Source organism: Psittacula echo, assembly GCF_963264785.1.
Source record: "Psittacula echo genome assembly, chromosome: 4".
Taxonomy (NCBI): Eukaryota; Metazoa; Chordata; class Aves; order Psittaciformes; family Psittacidae; genus Psittacula; species Psittacula echo.
The window spans coordinates 102,226,325-102,245,764 of record NC_137738.1 but is presented as its reverse complement, the minus strand read 5'-3'; the positions used below and the strand labels follow the sequence as shown (position 1 = coordinate 102,245,764).

Below are 19,440 nucleotides of genomic sequence, written 5' to 3'. Positions count from 1 at the left end.
CCTAGCAACCACTATATAAGCAAAACCCTGAAGCAAATGTTTTCAAATATATCAGCTGCAAATGACCAAAATGTCATCACTGGAAGAAAACAGACCTGATGTTGTTTTCATACCACAGAGCTCACACAGGAACAATTTTTATTCTGTTGCAAAATAAGATGACTAGTCAGGTAGGAGTCTGGTCAACACCGTGACTTAAGCTCCTGACTGAGAGTTCCAACTGTTTATTTTTTCCAAATAATAGTATTTTGTTAGGAAAATGTTGCAATGTTCACCTGAAGATTTTGGGAGTGATTTTCTACTAATGCCGTGGATAAGTATGGATTGGTGATTGTCATATTCTACCATTCAAAACGAAATACAGAACAAAATAATAAGGATCCTACTGATAACCACAACTTCACTGCAGTTCAATGAAACAGCAGGATGCTAACATTCAGAATATAAGCATTCACTGCATGGATTGATTTTGCGACCACGTTTTCCTGCCTTGCAGAGGCAGTTTTAAATGGGTTAACAAAATATCATTTCTGTTTTCTGCTTTTTCTATCAAGCCAATGAGTAGAAAAAAAGACAGATTTAAACCACTCACGTGATCCACAGAGCTTTCCCTTGTTGACCAAAGAATCACCATGAGCAAACTGGAAGTTCAATTTTTTATGTATGATTACAAGTCCTGTTGTTCTTCACACACCACTGTCCATAAAACACATACCCCAGTGAGAGTTAAAGTAAGAGAATTTCATGGCTCACCACAGGTGTAGATGACATTAAGATGCTTTCGGATGCCTGAGTAACAAGGATCTCCAAATTCATAGGTGCTGGCATATATGCTGCAGCTTCTTTTCCCATGACAGCGCTTGATCATGAGCTGGAGAGCAGTAGCCGACTGACACTCTAAAAGGGAAAAAGGGTACCTATTTGTGAATATTTTTCCATTCACATCAGAAATTGCCTAAAAACATTTACCAGACCCAGACTGTGAGAGCACAAACATACGAGCTTTCCATGAGTATTTAAAAATCTTTGTGTTTACATGGGAAGGTATATCTGATTCTGAAACACCTCTAATAAACTGTAAATTGATGAAAGGAAATTAGCAAAAAGAACAGTGAAGAATCAGAAACCCCCATACAACTGCATAAAGAAGGCAGTAAATAAAACATGGCTTGTTTTCAAAGGGAAAGGGCTACTCATAATAAAACTATTTCCTTCTCACCTAGCATTTATTCTATAAAAATCTGAAAGGACTCTAAGACAGCTATCAGGATCTTCATTTTAACAGATGCAAAAAAATGTCATAGAGAAGTAAAAAGACTAACAACAGCAGATTAATTCAAAGGATCAAAAAATAAAAGACTCAGACATGGGGGAAGCTTCCAGCAGCTTCTCACAGAAACCACCCATAGAGCCCTCCCACTACCAAAGCCTTGCCATGCAAACCCAATGCAGTTTGCTTCATTTTAAGGGGAAGAGATAGGGAGAGTTTGGATAGGCTTGTTTAGCCTTTGTTATGTGCAAGAGAATTGTCTCAAGTCACCATCTCTTGCCCCCATCTGCAGACAGACATGATTGTGTTACGGTCTGCCCTTGGAAGATGATGTATTTCTAAGAAGGACAATGAGGATTACTATGAGATTGAATAACTATGTTACCGTCTACCATCTAAGTAGAAATATTCTGTGAAGTGTGTTTATTTCATGAAAGTAGGAATGTTTCTCACATCAGGAATTTAGAATATGGAAAGCTCTAAAAGTAAATGTTTTGCCAAGTACAGTTTTCTATCAGATGGCTTGTGCCTGTTTTCTCAGCTAAGGTGAAAATGATTTGTACAGACAAGCTCTCAAGCTTTTAGGTGCTAAACTGATAGCTTGCTTTCACTGTCTAGCCAGGGCCAAGCAGAAGGGAAAGGTAGAATGACAAGAGATTCCTTCAATATTAAGCTGTTACTAAAAGCAATGAGAAAGATATAGATAAGGGAATATAAACCCCTTTTGGTCACTGATCAGAAGGCAGGGAAAGGCACCAAAAAAGTATTGAATGGTAGAACCAGCAGAACAGCAAAAGCCATGAGAGACACAGGAAAGCCACAGAAAACTAAGCCTAGAGGGTTTTTTTCTCAAATCAAAGGCAGCATTTTATTTCATATGCTGCAAATGACAAAATAGGGCCCCATGTGAGCATTTTCATACTGAACCACCAAAACTTCCTTAGGGTATTTTTGATCCGAGTGTCAGAGGTTCCAGTGGAAACATCTGGCACACAGCAATCCCGATTTATTGTCTTTTTGTCAAATGTCCAGTTAAAGAAACTCATCAATTCTTAAGCACTGCACAGGATTTCATAGAGGGCACCTATTCTTTTTGTTTGCTCTTGTTTGCACACCACAATAACAAATTGCCTTGCCCCCCAGCACAGGAGCACACTGCCTCTGCCTGAGGGTGGGAAATTGCCCATTACTGGTCCTGTGACAGGCACAGCAAGTCTTCTGCATATGTCATTACCAGAGGTAGTCAGCCTTCCTTATGTAGGAATGAGTATAGACTCTGCCCTCCACCTTAACTGGTGGTACCAGACTCACCCTTCAGGTGCCAGATCTGTAGATTCAGCACATTTAAAATGTGTCTAGGAGTTTTATCTGTCCTATACTCTCACACTAACATCACCAGCTTTGTTAACCATCATAAGTCATGTTTCGGTATTGATGACATCCCTCTTTCCAGGCAGATCTGAGCAGGCTGCATTCTCCATCATCTGCACTAGGAAAACAAATAGGGCTCAAATCCAGATACACCATTATCCCCCTTGTGCTACCCTATTCCTTAGCAAGATTATGTGATTACCCCAAACAGGTAATACAGTGTGAGACATAACAGAGCTAGATCCAATCATTAATATGCAGAAGTCCTACTTCCTGCCAGATGTTTTGGATAGGAAGTATATATAGGAGCAGGAGTACATGGTAGAGGGTTTAGATGCATGGACATGAGGTCAGCCAGCCACAGGGCCAGGCAGTAGGCGCTTTCTCACTGTATTCAGTACAGAGTAGATGATGTGTTTGTAATAGGTGAGCACAATCCTGATGCTACCTTTATCAGGTAGTTATTTTCCCTAGCAGAGGATAGCTTTGCCCATGATTCTGATTGAAAAATCATGCCATACTGCCTCCAGGCAGCTGTGAGACCCCACTCTAGCCCATTCATCGGCCCCACTACCAATACAGATGTAGCTTGAAATATAAGAGCTTCTTCCACATAGCCCTTGATACCTAGCATCTTCTATTTAGCTCCATAGCTTCTTCTGTAGCTCTGCCACAGAAGGCCCTAACACTGCAATCCCTACTTGCATTTTAACAGTGCCCATGTCTAGTCAGAACTGTTTGGCTACATGTCCACTGGTAAATGAAAATTTACCCTGGTCCTGAGGCCAGCTGTGCTGAAACAACCCACAGCCATGCTATTTAAACACTCTTACCCTCCAAAACAGAGTGGTGATACCCAGTCCCTCTCCTCTAACTCCAAACTATCTTCTGGACTGCCTAGGAGAGTGTTAGCTGGGCTAAGGCAGTGAACCATGCCATGGACCATGCTGCAGTTTAACAGTACAAAAGATCCATTTCCAGTATCTGTGCCCAGGCCATGGTACTGCTAGCTTACCAGCATAAATGTAGCCCTAGATACCCAGATTTTTCAGGCATAGACCAGGCCTCCATATTCACAAATATCAGCAGTGAAATCCCCAATTCTCCAGCTCAACCTGCACTAGCCAAAATGAGCAGAAAAGCAGAAAAGACTCTCTATAGTTCAATTACAGACGGGGATGAAATACCCTAGCATAAATATTAAGGCACCAAGATTTTAAAAGCCTCTTTTATGTGGACTGTTTTGTAAAACTTAACATTGAAAATATAACCAGGAAAAAAATCACCTGTTGGGACTGCAGCACATAAAGCACACAATAATTTAGTTGGAAGCAGTATCTGGATCCTACCCAGCCCAACCTCCTCCTCAAAGCACATCCAGCTTTGATGTTATGTTAGGTTGTGCAGGAATTTGCTCGGGCAAGTTTTGCTCCATAGATAAATATTCCCCAACTCCTTGGGCACCTGTTCCAGGGCTAAACCACTCTCCAGGTGAACAATTTTTTTCCTTGTTACCTAATCAGATTTCCACTGCTGCAACTTGTGTTTATTGCTTTTGGTGTTTGATTGATTTTCCTGTGTGTTTCCAAGAACATTTTTCCATAGAGCCACATATTTGGTAGTAGAAAACAGAAAGAGCATTCTCTTCTTGTGACTGAACAAACTTGGGTCTCTCAGTATCTCCCCATATGCTGTGTGCTCCAGCACTTTGACTAGCTTGGTGGCTCTTCACTGGACTTCCTCCAGTTTTTCAACATATCTCTTTATCAGGGAAGCCGCAAACTGGACACTCCAGTTAAGCGGAGTACCAGAATGTCAAATAGAGTTAATAAACCCTCTCCTTGATGTGCTTACAATATTCTTACTAGTAAAGTCCAGTACCCAGTTAGCCACCATTGCCGTAAGACCACACCCCTGACTCGTGTTCAATTTCCTGTCCCCTAAAACCTATTGGTCCTTTTCCTGCAGAGCTGCTTTCTAGCCAGCTGGTTCCTAGCCTATGCTGTTGCGGAAGGTTATTCAGGTGCAGAACTTTGCACTTGCCTTTGTTGAACTTCACAACATTTCATAAGGTTTTGCCAGCTCACTGAGGCTCCTTGGGGTCTCTACCCCTGCTGTAACAACTCTCCTTTCCAATTTCATACCATCTACAAACTCTGTCCCATTATTCAGGTCATTATTGAAGATAAGCAATATTGATCTCAGACTGCTTTTAAGTGGCTGCCAGTTTGCCTTCAACAGAGCATTGTGGAGGTTTCTCATAGTAGTCCGTTTCCTTGGCTCTTGTAGCAAACAGCCACAAATTAGGCAAGTCTCTACTGTTGCCACAAACCTCTAAACCATAACAAGCACCAAAACCTGGTGAATGCAGAAGTGTCAGAAAATTATCTAAGGTGCCCATGTTACAAGATCCAGCTAAATTCTACTGACTACATCAGAATCCCACATTGTAAATCCAAGTACTCTTCTCATTTTCCCCATGGTAAGGCCTGAGCCATTCTCTTCACATCAGTCATATCCTTCCAGCCGTAATAAAAAAAAAGAAATGGACTGTATGGACAAAAATTGACAAAGTATTCACTTCAAAGACTTCACTTTCAATACCACAGGGAATTTTCTCTTTTTCCCCCCACCCACCCCCACTTTCTAAGCACAAATGCCTTGTGCATTCCCATAAATGCCAGGGCAAGCAGCCAGCCATACTCTGAGGGAGGACTGCACCAATACTGAAATTAGCTTTGTCTCCCTTCTTGGTTATTTTTGATCTGTCAAAGTGTTCATTTCCCACACAACACATTGAACTGTATTATGTGCAGTTCTGTGCAATCAAAACCTTCAAATGGGACCATCTCCCTTATACATTTCAAATGATTTGTGATAAGGAGGTCATTTAGCTGGATGCCAAAACGTCATGTTCAAGCATCTTTATTCCCTCACTAACTAGCACTGCAGATGTCAATAACACATTTAAGAGATGGCTGAGTGATAGATGAGACTACAACACCCTCATAAACCACAGTCACCACCATGTCATTCAGAGCTCTAGAAGTGACAATGTGGTATTTTCTTTTACTCCCATGTCTCAGGAACATAAAAACACTCAACACCACTCCTGTTGGCTGCTATGAAGTGCATGTAGGTAATTGTCTTGGGTTCAGCAGCAGCAGTCACTTTTTCTCCTTCTTAGTAGCTGGTGCAGTGCTGTGTTTTTGATTTTCGGCCTGGGGATAATACTGATAAAACCGATGTTTTCAGTTGCTGGTCAGAATGTTTACTCTGACCAAGGACTTTGTGAGTCTCATGCTCTGCCAGGGAGGAGGAGAAGCCGGGAGGAAGCAGGGACAGGACACCTGACCCAAACTAGCCAAAGAGGTATTCCATACCACAGCACGTCATGCCCAGGATGTAACTGGGAGCTACTCGGAAGGGCACGCTCTCTGCTCTGTTGGGCTCGGTTTTGGCGGGTGGTATCGTATTCTCTTCCCTTGTTATTTCTCTTATCATTATTGTTATTGGTGGTAGTGGTTTGTGTTATACCTTAGTTACTGGACTGTTTTGGTCTCAACCCGTGGGAGTTGCATTTTTTTTCGATTCTCCTCCCCATCCCTCCGGGGGGGTGGGGAGTAGAAACTGCGTGGCTGACTTGCCAACTGGCTTAAACCACCACAGTAATTTAACTTCCAAATGTAAACAAGTCCCTAGGAAGCTGGGTTGAATTGAGATCTCCAAGTATATTAGTATCTCTTCAGGAGGTGATTCCAGGTCAGAAGTCTTCATATCCAGGTCCCCCTCCCCAGAGCTAGGACAGGCAAGAAAACAGAGCCTTTCTTTTCCATCAGTCATGCAGTTTGACTTTCACAAACATGCAAAGAAGCCAAACCCAGCAATGTGGTAAAGCAGAGTTGGGCTATGGTCCCTTTCAGCTGGCAAAATTCACATTTTACCGGTCTTCAGAAGTGGGAGACTAGATGCAGCACTCCTATTGCACCAGATGACATGCTCATTCAGGGCAAATTCTCCTTTTTTTTGCTGCTTGTTTGCTTACTAAGTTCAAACTGCAGATGTTATATAAAATACCAACCTGACAGCAGTAACAAACAAGTGATCCCATGCGTCAGAGATATGGGAAAGACACTCAACAAATGCCAACACCTTTTCACCAAGTCTGAGGTAAGTATTGCTAAGCAGAGCCAGGCCCCTGCTAAGAACCTTTTAAAGCCCAAATAGGCCAAATCTCACAGCAGAGCAATAAAAACCACTTTAAGAACTCATACATGACAGAGAGCCCACTTACACAGGTTGGGCCAGAGTTACCCTTGGCTTTTATTAGTCTTGGATTGCTTCAGTACACTGCCAAAGAGCAAATACAAATCTGGCTACAGTGAAACTTCCATATGTGAATGTGTTTAAAGATATCAGCTGTGCTTTTGGAGTATGGTATTTTAAAATAAAGTTTGGTTTTAGGGGAGAGTGGGATCACCTTGCTTTATCCTCTTTATTCCTGGCCCCACTTTCTAGAAGTTGCATGTCTCTCTAGCCTTGCTCCTGGTACAAGGTGAAATCTGTTTCGCAGGATCGCTCCACAAATGCAGACTGCTAGCCAGTTTCACTTCACAACTTAGTCTAAGCCCTCAGTAGGTAACTGATCTTACCAGTTGCATTTAGTATAATATTCCCTGGTCTACTGTCTATATCAGCCCAACCTCTGACAGGGTAAAAACTCAAATCAGATGGCAACAAAGCTATGCTGGAGGATTTTACCAGCTGCAGCTTGCAGACAGCATTGGCCTTAAAACTGGAATGAGTCTCGAGTGATGTAATGTCCATATCATCAGCCTTACCACAATGAATGGATTTTAGTCAGTTTAAGGCTGCTTCCCAGCATGACTATTTCTTTATTACCTCTTCCTGGTGAAAATAAAAAAAAATAATAATTTGGAGCCAATGCCTATTAATCACATCCGTTACTTTGGTTACTCACTATTACTTGTTTTTCTCCAATAAGGGTAACACATCCAAATCTGAAATCCAAGCCATACATTGCTGCTTTTTATTGCAAAACCTAGCTGGGTTTGAAAGAATGCTTCCAGAGACTTTAATTTTTGCATTACTATAACTCTTAGATGCTCTGGTGGAGATCGGAGCCTCTTTCAAGACAGCAGTCACCACAGATGCATCCACAAACAGATTTAGACACCTAGTTTTGAGATGGGTGACTACTCCCACAGTGAAGTTGGACATGTGCCAGATGTTCAAGACATCTGTGCATCTGTTAACCTCATCATCAGACTCTCCTGCCACATCCCTGTGGAGCCTGCAAAGGCAGATTTCTGCACAGATGAGGCAGGCTGTCCAGAGCAAGCTGGACCATGCACACCTGAATGTGTGAATACGTTAGTGTGCTGTAAGGCTGCCAGGTGGTGGTTTTCTACAGGCTCTCCATGGATCTGGAAAGGCAGCAGGTCATGGAGCACACCCCAATATCAACATGCGTGCACTTAGGAAAAAGAAAAATACAGCCTGAGAAGAAAACACCACGCACTCATCAGAGGATGCACTCAGTCCATACATTAAGAAAAAAACAGTGGGCCATTCAGTTTACTTTTTCAGCCAACACAGTATAAGACCTTGAAATATCAAAAGGTCCAAATGATTGGCTGCAACTAAAGGCTTCAGAAAGAAACTCACTGCCTAAAATACTGTTTCCAGCAGTGCACATAAGGTAAGTGATTAGGAACTGAAACAGGACTGGTGGTACCTGATCAAGAGATGAATTCTATGATGTAATTTGACCCAGTGTAAAATCATCAGGAGAAGACCTACATCTCTAATTAAAACAGTCAGCAGAACCCTAGCTTTCCTTGCTATCTTTTGAGGAGCACATGAAAGGAACAATCTGGGATAAATATTTCCTTGAGGGAAATAATTTACAAACAATTGACAGCTCTAAGAGGAAACTTCTCCCAAGCAGAGGACAGGATTTTTCCCCAAAACATGTTGCATGATTTCTTGCTAAAGGATAGAACAAGAAAAGTTACTTGCTGAGAGCTGTGAAGCAGAGAGAACAGAATTAAAGAGGGAAGATGCAGGAGTCAACTAAGTCAGGAGTTCCTGTAAAGAAATATGCCTGAATCAGAACTGTGTTTGTCTACTTACTTGCCAAAAGAGAAAGCAAACTTCAATTGAATAGCAAAAAGAATGCAAGCAGGAAGAAAGTAATTCCAACCTCGCAGGTGAAGCAGCTGCCTAAATTCTTTCACATTTTACCTAGGAGTGACTCAAAATTGCCACACTCTGCAAGAGAGGGAAAGAAGTTGTTCTGCTCTTGGACACTTTCTCAATTATTTTAAAGATGTTTCATAAGCTGTGATTGATACAAAGTTCAGTTCCTTCGTAAAGTGACAGCTGCTGCAGGAGTCTAAGCCTCTGCTTCAGCTGCAAATTAGCCAAAATTATTCATTCTAGAAGCCTGTGAAGGACATTATCATAAAGTATTGATGAGCCGGTCTGCACCACTTGCAGTATGTCAAATCCCAGCTTAGCCTATGCCCATTAAGTTTGATGTTCTCTTTAAAAGCCTGTGCAGAAAACAGTTAATAAAGAAGCACTGTCCACTTTCTCTCTACCAGTAAGCAGCCTGGTAAGGCAATTTCTCTATCAGCATAGTGCTGCCACATGGTTTCAGATGGGGGCAACAAAAACATACTGGATTTCTCTTCCTTGCCATGGCACACAAGCCACAAGAAGTGAGCTGGGTTTAGAACCACAGGGAACATGGAAAAGGCAGAAAACCAAACTACAGATACTTATCACTTGACACCAACCAATGTGAAAACCAACCAATGAAAACAAAAGACTACCCTTAAACAAGAAATTTTGAAGAATCAGATGTATAAAGAGGAAAGCTCAGGACAATGGAAAGGCTGCTGATTCGGAAGTCAGAACAGGCTTCAGAAACCCTGCACAGAGAATCTGTTCCAAGCACAAGAAAACACTCTTCAATTAGGGAACTAAAATAAATTAATTTGTTAAAAAAGACTGTTAAAAATGCTTCTGTGCTGTAAGCCACTAGGCCGTGGAAAAGGGTTTGCACTCGGGACTGGTGGGGAAGTACCACTGGGGCCTTAGTCCACACAGTTGGCTCTGGTTTCCCAGGTCCCTGCTCCCCAGCTATGGTAGAAACAACTACCTCATGCTGTGCAGAACAGAGTCAGAGAGAACCTCCAACATCTCATGGTCAACATGGAAGCCAAGAAGAGTCTACCTCCTTCACATCAGCATCAGTCCCAGCAGCTGTTTATTTTTCTGTGAGCTTCTATGTTTGAGGAATTTTTTATTTGTTTTTTGCTCTGGCAATGCCAGGTACTTCGGTATCCTGTTGAGCTGGGTTTCTGATATAAATTGCCATCATCATTATCAAAAATAGTAGCAAGGAACTTTGCATTGGTGCAGCTGGATATAACATCTATGTTCTGCACAATGTGACTGAAAACAGCTGGCTATAAAAGAAATCTACATCCAAATATTAGAAGGATGTGGAGAGAAGACCCGCTTTACATTTAAAAGTACATTTTAATGAAAGAGCGAGAAAAATTACTCACCACACACTTCATAAAACTTTGGAAACTTCAGCACTAGGCCAGAAAAGAAAAAAAAATCTTAAAAGAAACCAATCACATCTAGAGACTGCAACAGAAGGATCAATTGCTGATTTAATTACAAATGCTATAGCCACCTTTAGAAACACTTCATAGAATCATAGAATAGTTAGGGTTGGAAAGGACCTTAAGATCATCTAGTTCCAACCCCCTGCCATGGGCAGGGACACCTCACACCAGACCATGTTGCCCAAGGCTCTGTTCAACCTGGCTTTGAACACTGACAGGGTTGGAGAATTTACTGCGTCTTTGGGCAACCCATTCCAGTGCCTCACCACCCTCACAGGTAACAAATTCTTCCCTATATCTAATTTGAAATTCCCCTGTTCAAGTTTAAATCCGTTTCCCCTTGTCCTATCGCTGCAGTCCCTGATGAAGAGTTCCTCCCCAGCATCCTTGTAGGCCCCCTTCTGATACTGGAAGGCTGCTATGAGGTCTCCACGCAGCCTTCTCTTCTCCAGGCTGAACAGCCCCAACTTTCTCAGCCTGTCTTCATACGGGAGGTGCTCCAGTCCCCTGACCATCCTCGTGGCCCTCCTCTGGACTTGTTCCAACAGTTCCATGTCCTTTTTATGTTGAGGACACCAGAACTGCACACAATACTCCAAGTGAGGTCTCCCGAGAGCAGAGTAGAGGGGCAGGATCACCTCCTTCGACCTGCTGGTCACACTCTTTTTGATGCAGCCCAGGATACGGTTGGCTTTCTGGGCTGCGAGCGCACACTGAAGCCGGCTCATGTTCATTTTCTCATCGACCAACACCCCCAAGTCCTTCTCCGCAGGGCTGCTCTGAATCTCTTCTCTGCCCAACCTGTAGCCGTGCCTGGGATTGCTCCGACCCAGGTGTAGGACCTTGCACTTGGCATGGTTAAACTTCATCAGGCTGACATCAGCCCACCTCACAAGCGTGTCAAGGTCCCTCTGGATGGCATCCCTTCCCTCTGGCGTATCAACCGAACCACACAGCTTGGTGTCATCAGCAAACTTGCTGAGGGCGCACTCAATCCCACTGTCCATGTGCCGTGGGTTAAACTCTGTCAGCCACGCAGCCTCTCTCGCTCACTCCCCCTCTTTTCTTCCCCCCGCTCCTGGAGGGATGGGAAGGAGAATCAAAAGACTGTAACTCTCAGTTGGGTTGAGATAAGAACAGTTTAGTAACTAAAGTATAACACAAATCCTACTGCTACCATCAATAATAATAATGATAATGGAAATAACAAGGGAAGAGAATACAACACCTCACTGACCAATACCTTGCCCCCCCCCTGCAGTGAGCCAGTCCTTCCGGGTAACTCTCTGTTACCTCCTGGGCATGACATGCTGTGGTAAGGAATACCTCTTTGGCTAGTTTGGGTCAGGTGTCCTGTCTCTGCTTCCTCCCGGCTTCCCCTCCTCCCTGGCAGAGCATGAGACTCACAAAGTTGTTGGTCAGACCAAACATCAGTGTTATCAGCTCTGTTCCCAGGCCGAAAGTCAAAAACAAAGCGCTGCACCAGCTACTAAGAAGGTGAAAAAATGACTGCTGCTGCTAAACCAGGACACTATGTCACAAACAAAGATGTTGAACAAGATCGGTCCCAACACCGATCCCTGAGGGACACCACTCGTTACCAGTCTCCAGCCAGACATTGAGCCATTGACCACAACTCTTTGTGTGCAGCCATCCAGCCAGTTCTTTATCCACCGAGTGGTCCACCCATCAAATTGATGTCTCTCCATTTTAGAGACAAGGATGTTGTGTGGGACAGTGTCAAACGCTTTGCACAAGTCCAGGTAGATGACGTCGACTGCTCTGCCCCTGTCCATCAGTTCTGTAGCCCCAGCGTAGAAGGCCACCAAATTGGTCAGGCAGGATTTCCCCTTAGTGGAGGCCATGCTGGCTGTCACCAACCACCTCCTTGTTTTTCATGTGCCTTAGCATGTCTTCCAGGAGAATCTGCTCCAAGAGTTTGCCAGGCACAGAGGTGAGACTGACTGGTCTGCAATTCCCCAGGTCATTTATTTTCCCCTTCTTGAAAATGGGGGTTATATTTCCCTTTTTCCAGTCGTCGGGAACTTCACCTGACTGCCATGATTTTTCAAATATGATGGACAGTGGCTTAGCAACTTCATTCGCCAGCTCCTTCAGGACCCGTGGATGGATTTCATCAGTTCCCATGGACTTGTGCATGTTCAGGTTCTTAAAATGGTCTCGAACCAGAGCCTCTCCTACAGTGGGCCTGAGGTCTTCATTCTCACAGTCCCTGCATTTGTATTCCAAGACTTGAGCAGCGTGGCTAGAGCACTTGAGAACCTCAGCCTTTTCCAAATCCAGGGTAGCCAGGTTTCCTGTTTCATTTCACGGAGAGCCTACATTATCCCTAGTCTTCTGTTGGCAATATACCTAGAGAAGCCGTTCCTGTTATCCTTAACATCTCTGGTCAGAATAAATTCTAACTGGGCCTTAGCTTTCCTGACTTGATCCCTAGATTTCTGAACAATGTCCCTGTATTCCTACCAGGCCGCCTGTTCACTTTGGTTTATTAATGTGAATTCAAATAATTTTATCACCTTTGTATCTGGAACCAGAATTCATACAAAACACAAGGGTCCAGTTTTGTAGAGGCTGACTCAAGAGTGTATAAAGTTGAGCAAATTAATAACATCTTGCAAGCTTGGGGGCTAAAGTGTGAATCTGAGGGCAGCTTCAAACTTGGCTCCAAGAAGTCTCGGAGAACAAAGCAGTTTTGGTCTGGCAATGACAGTAAAATTTCGTTATTTAATCTGCAGCAGAAAAGAGTTGATTGTGGGCTGTGAGGCACTGAAGATAAAAAACAAAGAAGCTAACAGCTTTTGCTTCACTCAAGTAAAAGATAGGAATGGTGCGTTCAGTGCATCTATGGCTCTGAGAAATCCCTGACTTCATTTGTCTTTCCTATTCATCACAGCCCCACAAAAGTATTTTCCTGAACATGGGTATAGTTCAACAAGTGCCTAGACCTAGGCCAAAGCAAGGCCTAAACTTCAGAAGCTGTGGGACTGGCCCACATTTTTTAAGAGGCTACCCAGCTGACACAATCCTCCAGTCACTTCTTGCCTTCGGTTCCTAAAACAAAGCATGGCATGCTTGCAAGCTGACAGGTTTCACATTACCTTTGTTTCTCAGGCACAGCATTCAACATTGCGTTAATTTTGTAATATTCTTGAGTGACATCTGAATTACTTTGCAAGGAACTTTATAAGCTCTGAACAAGTTACACTGGTTTTTATTCAGAGTAACTCCATAGAAATAAGTATAGACTTAAATCTCTTAAATTCTGCACTTTCATTATTCTGATAAAAGAAGTTGATATTAGTGATGCAAATACCCACTTAACTTCTTCAAATAACATACCAATACCATCACAGAGCCTGCTAGTGCTATTCAAATTGCTACTTTCAGAATTTTTATTTACAACCACTGCATGGGGTCATACTTCACTGTAACCAGCTTTTTAAAACCAAGTTGAACTTTGCCTTTGAGACAGATCTTACTCAGAAGCAAATTTGAATGTATTTTTAATTTTTTTTAAAAAATAGCAATTGTGTGCATATAAAAACAACTTCATATAAATATTTGTTAATGACTCTGTGGAATTCAACAATAGTTTTTGGTTTTCTAGAAACAGCTGTAAAGTGATTTTAACTACCTCCTGGTGTTTTGAGACAAAAAGTGAAACACAAAGTACCTAAATTTGAAAAACAGCTTTCTGAAAGCAGGCTTTGTCCCACTTTAACTTAGCATTCTATATGGGAATTTCATTTCAATTCAATAAGATGTGATATGTGAATTAAACAGCAACTGATATTTATTTAGTTTTCACACTTGGATACTTGTGGGTTTTATTATATACAAACAGATTTGCCTCCAAGAACATGTTCTTAATCATGAGCTATACATATAACAAAGTAGCTTCTGCACTGAATGCAAATGAAATGTACATAGAGTCACTCCTATGGGCAGCAGCACTCTGAAAGTCTGGTGTGCACATTAAAGAGGAAAGATGTGGTCTGACTGCCTCCCACATCTGCTGCTCATCCCACAAGCCCAACCTTACAGCTGTTTTAAAGGCCGTCATCTCCCACATGGTGAAATCAGGACATACCACAGGAGCATTTCAGCCACAAGCACTCAGATCTGCTGAAGGACAGCTGTGCTACATGGCATTATCTGATCAGCACAGATTTCAGTGGATACCCCATCTCCTCCTGCCACCCTGGTTCCCCCTTTTTTCCCCATCAGTGCCAAAGGTTACTGCCCTCATTGCTCCAGCTCCACAGTTTGGAGGCCTTTAATTTTAAGTGTTTCACCTTAGACTAAGATTAGAGCAGAGCCACAAATTTGTACTGGTGGAAACACAGGATGGCCATGGGTAGTGAAGTAGAAGAGAGCCAGAAATGCACAACTGGAGGGGCAGCAGTCTCCTAAAACAGCTCTTGGGTTGGCAGGAACAGTAACATTGCACCATAGAATAAAATGGATTTTTTTACTGCAGGTATTTCATACTTATTCACATGTTAGATGTGATCACAGATAAACCAGTAGAGTCCATTATTTTTATGGTGCAATAAATATTTATATGAGGGACTGTGAAGGCTCTGGTTCGAGTCATATATACATCTGCATCAAGAGGAGGAAATCAAAACAAATTGGGTTAGACCGCCTTCTGTCACTGCATTAAAATGAAAAATGTCAGGGAATGAGCATCTAAAGCACAGGCTCCTTTGCTGAACTCATTCCTCTGCTCTTTTGTTATCAGATCCAGTGAGTTAGAGAGCACTACTGACCATCCATTTTCCCCTTACAGAAGCACAGGAGAGAACTTGTATGTTAAGTGACAAGGACGTTTCAGTTCTCAGCAGACTACTCAGCTTAATCCACCCACCACAACCCAAGCTAGGCTTTGGAGTCACAGTTCCCATGATCTTGTGCTGACTCCAAAACCAAGCCCAGATTCCTTCTACCTAGGACAAGGAGCTATATTGCTGTGGGCTGTTTGTATGTGTGATGGAGAGAGACAGGGTCCTTGAGAAGGAGACCTAGATCCTGATGTTAGAGGTCAGCTGAACATGTCTAGCTCAGTCTCCATCGTTCAGGGACATAGCTACTGTATAAATGTATATGTGAACCTGCCAGGTGCCATGAATATGACCATGATATCACTCCACTAAATGGAAAAAGGGTAATGGTTTTACCTCTAAGTTCTTCCTCTTTCAGTCTCCTAATTTGACCATTACCTCACACTCAGATACAAGAAGGAAAAAGGCCATTTTTTTAAATAGGCTTCCCTTGGTATAAACAAGCCCCTTGGAGACACAGGCAAGAGACAGCTGTAAACAGCTCGATAAAGGGGCAAAGGGCTCACTGGGCTGAGGGATATTAATGGTTTGCTGCTTGCGAATGGCCCTTTCCCCATAGACCTCCCTGTGCTCTGTGTATTCTCTCAGCACATGCTGGCAGCAAAGTGGAGGTTTTATTAAGAGAGCTACAAATAAGGTCAAATTCCTTTAGGAGCTTTTCAGAGTTCCCAAGATATTCAAGGAGGGATCCAGCTGTTTGCAGGGATTTCTCATTATGGTCAGAGACACAAGTTACAGCATGTTTCCAGTTAAAAGAGGATCCTGGCAAATTTTCTCTTTAACATGACAGGGATATGATAGAGTTCTTCACAATACTTCTCCTTCACAGATGCTAAGCACATTCGTATATACAATAGACAGAGAGAAAACATGCATGTGACGTTGTGTGGTGTGTGAAGTCTGACTTGGGGATCTTATATAACCCAAAAGCAGCACAACAAAGGCCTGGATATGCAGGTGTTAAAGGGCTACACCATCATGATACCTCAGATCCCTCCACCCGAGCACCTACCATACCTCATGTCTGCAGAATCCAAGAAACTCAGGTCCAACTCAGGTGGACTTTATCTTCTCAACACACCTACAGCAGTACAAGGTCTTCTTTTTCAAGGCACAAACAACACAAATTAAATTATTTGTTCCCTTACCTTATGGCAGAGCCAGAAATATATGCAACGCTCTGTTAGGCCACCCTTCCTCCCCATCTTAGACCTCAGTTATTTAAAAGTTGCATCTGTTTAAGCTGTAGATTTCTAAAATTCATCCCAAATGTACATTTTGTTCACAGAATAAAAATAAAATAAAATTATCTGAACTGTTTTTCATTAGGAGGGAAAGAAAAGATACCCTTCCCCACCTTTGGTGGGCAAGTACAGGTTCTTCACTCATCAAGTAACTCAGGCTGCCTGGATAAAAATAATCACTGCAAACTTGTCCAGGACCTACTTCCTGGGAAAAGGCCCTTTGCCAAGGCTCAGACTTGACACAAACCATCAAGTCCAGTGAAATTCAAAAAGAATAAATTTTCCATATGCAGAACATAGCTGGGTTCTGCCTTACGGGAACTGGATGCTGCCACAAAGCCTGAGTCATACAATCATATTTGTAAGATCAGCTTGTTGCGAATGTCTGGGATCAAAGGCTGTCATGGAGCAGCCCTCCCTGTATCGCAGGGCTGTGGAAACGTGCAGGGAAATGTTCTCTAGCTAGAGAAAGCTCTGATTTATAAACTGTGATGTTTTCACCTGCTCCTGAAGGAACAGCATTGCCTGCTGGGCTAGCCTGGCTCGTGGCAGGAGTACAATTTATGCAGCAGGTTGAGGGACACCATGTGCCGTTCCCACAACTGCTAGTGGTAGCTGCTAGCACAACCCCTTCACTTCAGGGCTGCAGATGTAAGAAGGACTATTATTTCTTGCAGCGTGCCGTGGGGAAGCATGGTGTGAATATGCTTTTCGCTGATTTGGGTTGCAGATGGATCCTACCGTTTCTCCTGTGAGGCCAGGAGAGTGAGATAACCAGAGCCACAACTCACCTTTCTTTCCTGCATCACTAGAGTTCTGTCCCATTGAGTCAGCTCACACAAATAAAATCATAGAATGGTTCAGGCTGGAAAGGAACTAAAGATCATCTAGTTCCCACACCCATGCCACAGGCAGGGTCACTTCCGCTAGTCCAGGTTCTACTAGACCAGGTGCTCAAAGCCCCATCCAGCCTGGCCTTGAACACTGCCAGGGGTGGGGCAGTCACAGCTTCTTTGGGCCCAAAGTCTCACTACCTTCACACTGAAGAACTTCTTCACTGTATCTAAACTAAATCTCTGCTAAGTTTGAACCCATTACCCATGAAAGGAAGATCACAATAAGCAGAGACCACCTGTAGCATTGGCAGCATCATGCTGAGACAATCAGTGAGCTATTGCTGAACATACCAGCAGACCTTGATGAACAGTCACATAAGCCTGGGAATTGAGGGATGGATGAAAGACCACCTGCTCACTCACTTTTGGGTTTTTTTTAAAGTTAAACTCAAACACGCACCCTCTCCACTCAGGATTTCGGCATGCAGAGAACATGAGCATCAGTAGCTATACTGTCTTTCACCCTGCACACACGGTGCCCAAAAGTCTGGGAAAACCTGCGGGAGGCATTGATCCATGGTGGGTGACTCACCTCTCACCCCCAGCCCTGCAGGTCATGCAGCTAGCCACTGCCCCAGACACACTTCCTACCTTCCCTTTGGTGTTATGCACGCAGGACATACTTACTCCCTCAGAAATCCAGGCTATCTTAACAGATACTCCAGACCCCCGTAACACCAAACATGCTGATATTTGCTTCTGTTCAACAATTCAGTCCTTTTAGTATCATTTCACAGCTTAAAACCTGCCACTGGATTTCATCGTAAAGCTACCTCAGCATCCTCACCACTAGCTTGGCATTACTTTGTATTGAGCCTGCTCTTGTAACCAGCTTCATTGAAGAGCTGACACTGGAGGAAGGCCCTGCTTATCCCAGCATATGGGCATGCTACACTCTAGGATCAGATATCTTGGACAAACATCCCAATTTGTAGAGATCACAAGGCCAATTTGAGAACAGGGCATACAAGCACTATAGATGGTATGGCACGTGCAGCCCTGCCATCACACCTCACTGCTTGTTCTCTTAGCTACAGCTTTGCTCTCCCAGCTCCACTCCTCTCATGCTGTTTTCAGCCAGTACAAGTTTCTGGACTTTGCTTCTGGGCAAAGAAGAGTAAAACTTCACCTTTTGTGGCTTCACACGGAGTTTTCTTCACACTGACATTCAAGACCGCTTCCCAGTGCTAGTACATTGTCACCAGTACACGCCTGTTTCTGCTCTCTCAGCAAGGACAAAGGTGTGCTCAGGTATATGCTAGAAATCCGTCTAGTTTTGCTGACTCGGCAAGTTATCACCCAGCAGCCAAACCACCTCCACCCCAACAACCGCGTACACACTCTTAACCCATCCCAAACATCACATGAAAGAGGTCTAGGCTAACATGTTACATGTATCTGTTTCAGCTTTTGCACTCTGGCAAATGGGTGGCAACAGGAGCACCTCCAGGGACATTGGTCACCTAAAGAGACTGGAGATATCTTGTTAAAAAACAGTGACTCTCCCGCCATGCATCTGAACCGTGGGACAGGGTAGGGACCCTACACTGCTGAGCTGCACTGCAAGTGCTCTGGCTTTCACAGCTACACAACTAAGGCACTCATCATGCTGCACAAATAACCTGACTGGCCTGATTCCACCTCTGGTTTCCTACTGACACTCATAGTCTGAGTATCATATTTCTGAGCAGTTACTTCACATGCTTCCATTTGAATAGCATTTAACTCCTAAGGGTACTGGATCAGCAGCTGTGAAGCCAAAGATCCCCAGATACAACTGAACAGATACCAGCACAGGAAAAGTAGCAGGCTAAGCTTCCTTGTATAGCCCTTTCTGGAAGCAGTTCCTCTGAGAAGCCAGTTTACTCCCTCTCACCTCTGCAGAGGATGATGAGGAATGCTGACCACAGGATTTTGCACTGCAGACAGCTTCTCTCTCTGCCACAGCCTAAAATATTCAAAGTCATTTCACATTGGCTCAAGAACAGACAGTTTTAGTGAATGTTTTTAAATTTATTGATCCTTAACACACAGTAATATAGGAAACTATGATAGTCTGAGAGTTAAGAAGAAACTTGAAGGTACTGTAAGTTAACTATAACATGATGAAACCAAACAATTTGA

The 19,440-nt window shown here is 43.3% G+C and overlaps 1 protein-coding gene across 2 annotated transcripts in view; it reads right to left on the bottom strand.

The window, feature by feature from the left end:
* LOC308219797 (protein eva-1 homolog C-like) overlaps nucleotides 1-19,440 on the bottom strand; it is a gene marked incomplete at both ends in the record, with an annotated part of 208,459 nt that overhangs the window by 104,693 nt on the left and 84,326 nt on the right. For both annotated transcript variants that reach the window (XM_080615285.1, XM_080615286.1), the window contains one exon: nucleotides 754-897. In XM_080615285.1, the coding sequence (XP_080471411.1) occupies nucleotides 754-897 (144 nt within the window). The remainder of the gene's footprint in view (nucleotides 1-753; nucleotides 898-19,440) is intronic.